This window comes from Hemibagrus wyckioides, linkage group LG11, assembly GCF_019097595.1.
Source record: "Hemibagrus wyckioides isolate EC202008001 linkage group LG11, SWU_Hwy_1.0, whole genome shotgun sequence".
In the NCBI taxonomy this organism is placed as follows: Eukaryota; Metazoa; Chordata; class Actinopteri; order Siluriformes; family Bagridae; genus Hemibagrus; species Hemibagrus wyckioides.
This window is the reverse complement of record NC_080720.1, coordinates 3,270,852-3,280,833: the sequence shown is the minus strand read 5'-3', so window position 1 is coordinate 3,280,833 and position 9,982 is coordinate 3,270,852. Positions and strand designations below refer to the sequence as shown.

Here is a 9,982-nt window from a genome sequence, read left to right as displayed (position 1 = left end):
CTTCAAAAGTTGCGATGCATCTTAGAGATTTTTGTGAATTACTGAAATCACGAGGACAAGATTCTTCTTTCAAACTCGTCCAGGTGAAGACACGTGTAATGACTTCCTGTGAGAGAGAGTTCTACTCACGTCCCACACACGTGAACTGGACGAGCTGAGCACATGTTGTCATGACGTCACACGACACGGATCTGCGTCCATTTTCAAAAATTCCAAAGATCCTCGACTTTAATTTCTTACCAAATCCTTGAGGGACTGATATATATATATATATATATATATGGGGTTTGGGGTTTTTTCTGGGATTTTTTTCTCTTTAAAATTTAGACCCGGGTTTCTTTAGTACAAGTAAGGATGTCTTATGACATCATTCTGAGCATAATGTATTATAACAAGCTGAACAATGCCTTATGAATGCATTATATAGCACAATATAAATACATATATGGGTGCATGGAAAGAGGTACATTTATTTAAAAAAATGAACATATGAATTTAATTAAGGACACATTTTATTTACTTATTTTGTTATTTATTTATTTTTGTACATCACTAATAAACATAAAATAATTATAGATTAATATTTTAGTTTATTTATTTTATTTTTTTATTTTATATATTTTTAACACAGCTAAAACGGATCCAAACAGGAAGAAAAAAAAATAAAAATAAAGACATTAAATATTTTATACTTTTAAATATATTTTATATTTTTTTTATTATATTTATATTTTATTAGCAAATGTCTGTGATAAACATCACAATTTTCCATAAAGGAAGGAGTCTCCAGTGTCACTTTTTTACTGCTAACTTTATATAAGTGACAGGGAATGGGGGGATGAGAGAAAGAAAGAGAAGGGGGGGGGCAGAGAGACAGAGACAGAGAAGGTGGAATGGGGATGAGAGAGAAAAAGATGGAATGAGAGAGAGAGAGAGAGAGAGAGAGAGAGAGAGAGAGAGACAAAGAGAGAGAGCAAGAGAAAGAAAATAAAAATAAGAACGTTAAATATTTAATATTTTTTTATTTCCACGAGTCGAAAATCCAAAAGCTTTGAATTAATATCCATTTTATTTCACCTTCAACACTAATTTAATAAATAAACCCGAGGCACAGGACATGCAAACATTACAATCTACACCACAGGAGAAATAAAGGTTCTGGATATTTTCACTTCTGTACTGTTCTGAGCGTGGCGCCGATCCGAGCCTGTCATCACCCAGCCATGATCTTATACACTCCTCCATGTGCACAGTGTGTGTGTATACACTCCTCCATGTGCACAGTGTGTGTGTATACACTCCTCCATGTGCACAGTGTGTGTGTATACACTCCTCCATGTGCACAGTGTGTGTGTATACACTCCTCCATGTGCACAGTGTGTGTGTATACACTCCTCCATGTGCACAGTGTGTGTGTATACACTCCTCCATGTGCACAGTGTGTGTGTATACACTCCTCCATGTGCACAGTGTGTGTGTATACACTCCTCCATGTGCACAGTGTGTGTGTATACACTCCTCCATGTGCACAGTGTGTGTGTATACACTCCTCCATGTGCACACGGTGTGTGTATACACTCCTCCATGTGCACAGTGTGTGTGTATACACTCCTCCATGTGCACAGTGTGTGTGTATACACTCCTCCATGTGCACAGTGTGTGTGTATACACTCCTCCATGTGCACACGGTGTGTGTATACACTCCTCCATGTGCACACAGTGTGTGTATACACTCCTCCATGTGCACAGTGTGTGTGTATACACTCCTCCATGTGCACAGTGTGTGTGTATACACTCCTCCATGTGCACAGTGTGTGTGTATACACTCCTCCATGTGCACACGGTGTGTATACACTCCCAGATGTGAAACACTTCTACACACGGTGTGTTTTCACCTGTTTATACATATGGTGTGTGTGTGTGTGGAATAGAGAGACACTCCTCCATGAGGTTGGGATGAATGTTAAGCACGAGATGAGTGGAATGGAGGGTAAAATAGTAAAGGGGGGTGAGATGATGTCATTACAGAGGCAGATTGATATGAATTGAGAGTGAAGTGGAATTAAGCGCTAGGAAACATTTCTGCAACACAACCATTTCTTTCTGCAGGAAGCTGTTGCGTTTAAGTGCTTTATTTTTAATACTTTTTAAATAAAGGACATGCTAATTACACAAACCTTACACTGGCCTTAGAGCTCGGTGTCGTGTCACCTACAGTGTGTGTGTGTGTGTGTGTGTGTGTGGGTCCGAGGTTAATTGCGTGCTCGTTAACCACGGAGTGAACGCTGGGCCAAAAAAAAGTGCACGAGGTCTGAAATAAAATGAGGAAAAAAACGTGGAGCGCTCCGGCTCTGGGATACGAGCAGTGTGTGAGGTGAAGCAGGAGGGCTCATGATGAAGGGAGACGAGACAACACACACACACACACAAGCTGTCTGTCTCTATCTGTGTACATCTCACTTTATGTACATCTGTATATATGTGTGTGTGTGTATAAGACTGTAAGTCTGTGTGTGTGTGTGTGTGTGTGAGAGAATATTTGTACCTCTGTCTGTCTGTAAGTGTATGTCTCTCAGTCCATCAGTGTGTGTGTGTAAGTTTGTACATCTGTCTGAGGGTGTCTCACTGTCCATCAGTGTGTGTGTGTGTGTGTGTGTGTGTGTTCGAGAGAGAACATTTGTACATCTGTCTGTCTGTGAGTGCATGTCTCTCAGTCCATCAGTGTGTGTGTGTGTGTGTGTGTTTGAGAGAGAGAGAGAGAGAGAACATTTGTACATCTGTCTGTGAGTGCATGTCTCTCAGTCCATCAGTGTGTGTGTGTGTGTTCGAGAGAGAGAGAGAGAGAGAACATTTGTACATCTGTCTGTCTGTGAGTGCATGTCTCTCAGTCCATCAGTGTGTGTGTAAGTTTGTATGTCCATCTGTCTGTGTGTGTTGTGTTTGTCCAGCTATCTATGTGTACATTCCTCTGTGTGTGTGTGTCAGTCCCTCTCTACGTCTCTCTTTGCTTGTCTGTGTTGTATATAATGCGTCTCTGATGCTCGGGTCAGACGTTGGTGACCAGACGCTGCGGGAGGACAGGGTGAAGCTGAGCCGTGTGACGGAACATAAACCGGTTCTTACACACTAAGGGGGCGGAGATTTAACGATTCTGTCTGGCCTTGCGTGTGTGTGTGTTGGGCAAAGTTTAAAAGCAGGAGGAAAGCAGCAAGTCTTGGATCAGTGCATTTGTCTCTGAGGGCGTCTGCAGTGTCTGGAACGGAGAGCAGAACGTATTAAAGATGTAAATTTATTGAAATATTTATTTACATATATTTAGATCACCATGCATCAGCATGAGAGAGAAACCTCGAACCTGCTGCACTACTTCTCCTTGTGAAGAGCTTCTATGAAGGCTTCAAGTTTCTCCTGGATTTCTCGTACTTTTTCTGCGAAAAACAGAAACATTTCATTACAGCAAACAGACACACACACACTCACACACACCTCTGACCTTGGCTGTGTTTACCCCCCAGTGACTGCCAACATGCTGCTCACCAATTAGTGTACTTGTTGAAATCTGAGTCAACCTGATCTTTTAGCTCCTGGTCAATTCGACCAATTAAGACTCGCACTATGCAAATCAGAGCGGAGGAGAAGATTAAACCTGATGGAGGAGTGTGAGAGAGAGAGAGAGGACTGGGAACACACTCCGGAAAACACATTTATATTAAGCACATTCATTTTACCTGTCTATCTGTCCGTCCAGCCGTCTATCCATCCATCCATCCATCCATCCACCAACCCATCCATCCATCCATCCATCCATCCACCCACCCACCAACCCATCCATCCATCCATCCACCCATCCATCTCACGCATTCAGGGTTAGGGGTTTGTGTGTCTGTGTGTGTGGAGTTTGTATGTTCTCCCTGTGCTTCAGGGTTTTCTCCTGGTTCTCTGGTTTCCTCCACTACTCCAAAATCATGCGCAGACACACAATAACACTCTTCCACAGACACACAATAACACTCTTCCACAGACACACAATAACTCTCTTCCACAGACACACAATAACTCTCTTCCACAGACACACAATAACTCTCTTCCACAGACACACAATAACTCTCTTCCACAGACACACAATAACTCTCTTCCACAGACACACAATAACTCTCTTCCACAGACACACAATAACTCTCTTCCACAGACACACAATAACTCTCTTCCACAGACACACAATAACTCTCTTCCACAGACACACAATAACACTCTTCCACAGACACACAATAACTCTCTTCCACAGACACACAATAACTCTCTTCCACAGACACACAATAACACTCTTCCACAGACACACAATAACACTCTTCCACAGACACACAATAACTCTCTTCCACAGACACACAATAACTCTCTTCCACAGACACACAATAACACTCTTCCACAGACACACAATAACACTCTTCCACAGACACACAATAACTCTCTTCCACAGACACACAATAACTCTCTTCCACAGACACACACTTCCACAGACACACAATAACACTCTTCCACAGACACACAATAACTCTCTTCCACAGACACACAATAACTCTCTTCCACAGACACACACTTCCACAGACACACAATAACACTCTTCCACAGACACACAATAACTCTCTTCCACAGACACACAATAACTCTCTTCCACAGACACACAATAACACTCTTCCACAGACACACAATAACTCTCTTCCACAGACACACAATAACTCTCTTCCACAGACACACAATAACTCTCTTCCACAGACACACAATAACACTCTTCCACAGACACACAATAACTCTCTTCCACAGACACACACTTCCACAGACACACAATAACACTCTTCCACAGACACACAATAACTCTCTTCCACAGACACACAATAACACACTTCCACAGACACACAATAACACTCTTCCACAGACACACAATAACACTCTTCCACAGACACACAATAACTCTCTTCCACAGACACACAATAACTCTCTTCCACAGACACACAATAACTCTCTTCCACAGACACACAATAACTCTCTTCCACAGACACACAATAACTCTCTTCCACAGATACACAATAACACTCTTCCACAGACACACAATAACTCTCTTCCACAGACACACAATAACTCTCTTCCACAGACACACAATAACTCTCTTCCACAGATACACAATAACACACTTCCACAGACACACAATAACACTCTTCCACAGACACACAATAACTCTCTTCCACAGACACACAATAACTCTCTTCCACAGACACACACTTCCACAGACACACAATAACACTCTTCCACAGACACACAATAACTCTCTTCCACAGACACACACTTCCACAGACACACAATAACACTCTTCCACAGACACACAATAACTCTCTTCCACAGACACACACTTCCACAGACACACAATAACACTCTTCCACAGACACACAATAACTCTCTTCCACAGACACACAATAACTCTCTTCCACAGACACACAATAACACACTTCCACAGACACACAATAACACTCTTCCACAGACACACAATAACTCTCTTCCACAGACACACAATAACTCTCTTCCACAGATACACAATAACTCTCTTCCACAGACACACAATAACTCTCTTCCACAGATACACAATAACTCTCTTCCACAGACACACAATAACACTCTTCCACAGACACACAATAACTCTCTTCCACAGACACACACTTCCACAGACACACAATAACACTCTTCCACAGATACACAATAACTCTCTTCCACAGACACACAATAACTCTCTTCCACAGACACACAATAACACTCTTCCACAGATACACAATAACTCTCTTCCACAGACACACAATAACTCTCTTCCACAGATACACAATAACACTCTTCCACAGACACACAATAACTCTCTTCCACAGACACACAATAACTCTCTTCCACAGACACACACTTCCACAGACACACAATAACACTCTTCCACAGACACACAATAACTCTCTTCCACAGACACACAATAACTCTCTTCCACAGACACACAATAACTCTCTTCCACAGACACACACTTCCACAGACACACAATAACTCTCTTCCACAGACACACAATAACTCTCTTCCACAGACACACAATAACACTCTTCCACAGACACACACTTCCACAGATACACAATAACACTCTTCCACAGACACACAATAACTCTCTTCCACAGACACACACTTCCACAGATACACAATAACACTCTTCCACAGACACACAATAACTCTCTTCCACAGACACACACTTCCACAGACACACAATAACACTCTTCCACAGACACACAATAACTCTCTTCCACAGACACACACTTCCACAGACACACAATAACACTCTTCCACAGACACACAATAACTCTCTTCCACAGACACACACTTCCACAGACACACAATAACACTCTTCCACAGACACACAATAACTCTCTTCCACAGACACACACTTCCACAGATACACAATAACACTCTTCCACAGACACACAATAACTCTCTTCCACAGACACACACTTCCACAGACACACAATAACACTCTTCCACAGACACACAATAACTCTCTTCCACAGACACACACTTCCACAGACACACAATAACACTCTTCCACAGACACACAATAACTCTCTTCCACAGACACACAATAACTCTCTTCCACAGACACACACTTCCACAGACACACAATAACACTCTTCCACAGACACACAATAACTCTCTTCCACAGACACACAATAACTCTCTTCCACAGACACACACTTCCACAGACACACAATAACACTCTTCCACAGACACACAATAACTCTCTTCCACAGACACACAATAACTCTCTTCCACAGACACACACTTCCACAGACACACAATAACACTCTTCCACAGACACACAATAACTCTCTTCCACAGACACACAATAACACTCTTCCACAGACACACAATAACTCTCTTCCACAGACACACAATAACACTCTTCCACAGACACACAATAACTCTCTTCCACAGACACACAATAACAGGTTTTCTTTGTAAAGGGTGCCATTACTTTTGCTCCAATGTAATTTTTTTTGGACAGACAAATTGAGCTTGTGGAGACAGACTGCTTTCTTGAAATCAGGAAAAATAATAATATGAGCCAAATAAATAAATAAATAAAAATAGAACATTTTCTCTATAACAGACACCATTTTAGTAAAGTTAAAAATAAATAAATAAACAAAAAAATTAAATAAAAAAATAAGATAAAATAAAATAAGAAAATTATGATTAAATGTGTGAGTGAAAGGTTCAAGAAAAAAAGAAATCTGCACATTTTTGTGTCACACATAAACTAACCACAGTGGTTCAACTTGGCTTTTCCACATGGACGAGCAGAGTGTGTGTGTGTGTGTGTGTGTGTGTGTGTGTGTGTGTAATGCAATACTGCGGTGCGAGGCTCGTGCAGCCGCTTTATAACTGTTATACGGTCCCGGGGTTCCCCTTTCTGCTGAGAGGTGAGGGATGAAAGCCTTTGTGGACGCTCGGACACCTCTGTGGTCTGAAATCCAACACCCCGAGCCCTCGTGCCCCGTGCATACACGTGTGTGTGGGGTGGGGGGTGGGGGGGGGGGGGACAAAAGCTCTGAAACACAACTCCACACACACTTTTACATCCACACACACACTTTTCTGGCAGGTAGCAGAGGAAAAGACCGGGGTTTTTGATACGGAGCAGATGAAAGAGGGAGATGCTGGAGATTAGGGAGGGGGGTGAAGGAGGGGGGTGAGGGAGAGGAATGAAGGCGTTAAGGACGGAGAGAGGACACGAGGATGGGACAGGGGAGGAGCTGAAACGCAAGATTCCCACGAGAGAACCACAGGAACAGAAAATTCCCCACACCTTAAACTCGGGAAAAATTGGGTTCACCGTGATGAATAGCGAGCGTGAGCGCTGCTGAAAAATGACTTCGACTAGCCGTAAAAAAACATGCCACACGCAGTTCTGCCCTCAACTCTGACTGGACACAAGGTGTTCATTTATTTCACACAAACACGCTCGTTACACTAACGGCTCCTTCACAGGAATGTCTACAGGAAATGTCTGAAACATCACAATTTTCCATAAAGGAAGGAGTCTCCAATGTCACTCTTTCTTTACTGCTAACTTTATGAGAGAGAGAGAGAGAGAAAGTGAGAGAGAGAGCGAGAGAGAGAGAGAGAGAGAGAGAGAGGGAAAAGAGGAATAAAACAATGCTGAACAGTTTCCTGTAACAGTACAACAGTTACACTACCTCATGTAGGTTCAGGAACTTTTACACTTTGACTTGTGTTTCTCACACACACTCACACACACACTCTCACACACACACTCTCACACACACACTCTCACACACACACTCTCACACACACACTCTCACACACACACACATTTTAAACTCTTTCAGTTTGGGAATTAAACCCCACAGAAGGCGCTCTGAGGGACGGAGGACACATTTGCGTGTGTGTTTTGGCTTAAGGCGAGTGTGAGAAACAGACTTTTATTTCTTTTCACCATCTGTTTGTCCCGAGTGTAAAAGGACGGTACGACGCCGGCTTTTCTTTTCAGCCTGATGGAAACGTGACGCTGGACACAGAAGCGGACAGTCGGCCGGTCCCGGGCGTCCGGGTGCGGGATCTGAACTCCATTTATGCTGCTGTTTACCTAAGAGATGATCTGCTGGACACATCCATTCATGAGTCCCATCTCTTTATCTGCTCATGAATATTCCCATAATCCTTTGCCCCTGTATCCCCCCACCCCACCTCTTTTTCTTTTTTCCCCCTCCTTCTTTCAGGGTTTCTTTCTCAATCCCTTCTTTTGAAAAAGAGGCTCTTGCCTGATCTCCACATGAAATGATATCTCTTTCAGCGGCGCTCTTACCGAGCTCTAAGCCTCGTGGGCCAGCACGGGGAGAAAGGCTGGAGAAAGCCTTTAATTGACGTGTAATTACACTGAGAAACAGTGTGGCCAAGGCGGAAAGAAAGAAAGAAAGAAAGAATGAAAGAAAGAAAGAACGAACGAAAGAAAGAACGAACGAACGAAAGAAAGAAAGAAAGAACGAAAGAAAGAGAGACTCAGTCAGGGCATGTGGGATATACCGCCCAGGAGCCGGATGAGGACTGGTGAAGTGAAGGAAACTCAATCCCAATCTCAATCCCACGCGCTCTGGAACACATTCCCATCATTCCCATCAACCACCAGGGCCAAAAGGGAGAAGAAAGAAAAAGAAAAGAAAAAAAAAGAAAATGTGGGAATGTTTTCTTTTCCAGGTCTTTAGGGGAAAAAATACAGTGTCGGAGTGAGGCTCTGTGAAATCTCAGACATGAAAACAATCAAACACGGCCGCTGGAGACCGATCTCACCTCCAGACGATAAAACGAGCTGGAGACGACAGGAGGAGGGATGAAGGAGGGATGAAAAGAGGAGACGTGATGATGATGGAATGTAAACCGACATGTCGACAGTCGAGGGGGGGGGGCAGAGAAAGAGAGACAGAGACAGAGGGAGAGAGAGAGAGAGAGAAAATCAGAGTACAAGAAACTCAGAGAGAGAGAGTGTGAGAGAGAGGAGAGAGAGAGACAGAGAGAGAGCATGGAATTGGGAGGATGAGAAAGAGAGAGAGAGAGAGAGAGAGAGAGAGAGAGAGAGAGAGGATGGAATTGGGAGGATGAGAGAGAGGGAGAGAAATTCAGAGTGCAAGAAACTCAGAGAGAGAGAGGGAGAGAGAGAGAGGGAGAGAGAGGATGGAATTAGGAGGATGAGAGAGAGAGAGAGAGAGAGAGAGGATGGAATTGGGAGGATGAGAGAGAGAGAGAGAGAGAGAGAGAGAGAGAGAGAGAGAAATTGAATTGGGGATGAGAAAGAGAGAGAGAGAGAGAGAGATTGAATTGGGCGATGAGAGAGAGAGAGAGAGAGAGAGAGAGAGAGAGATTGAATTGGGGGATGAGAGAGAGAGAGAGAGAG

The 9,982-nt window shown here is 43.2% G+C and overlaps 1 protein-coding gene across 6 annotated transcripts in view; it reads right to left on the bottom strand.

Annotated features, from left to right (window-relative positions):
- Positions 1 to 1,002: 1,002 nt before the first annotated feature.
- Positions 1,003 to 9,982, bottom strand: part of opa1 (OPA1 mitochondrial dynamin like GTPase) — a 59,728-nt gene continuing 50,748 nt past the window's right edge. For all 6 annotated transcript variants that reach the window (XM_058403224.1, XM_058403225.1, XM_058403228.1 and 3 more), the window contains 2 exons: positions 3,356 to 3,428; positions 1,003 to 3,253 (listed from right to left, as the gene is read on the bottom strand). In XM_058403224.1, the coding sequence (XP_058259207.1) occupies positions 3,364 to 3,428 (65 nt within the window). In that variant the 3' untranslated portion in view covers positions 1,003 to 3,253; positions 3,356 to 3,363. The remainder of the gene's footprint in view (positions 3,254 to 3,355; positions 3,429 to 9,982) is intronic.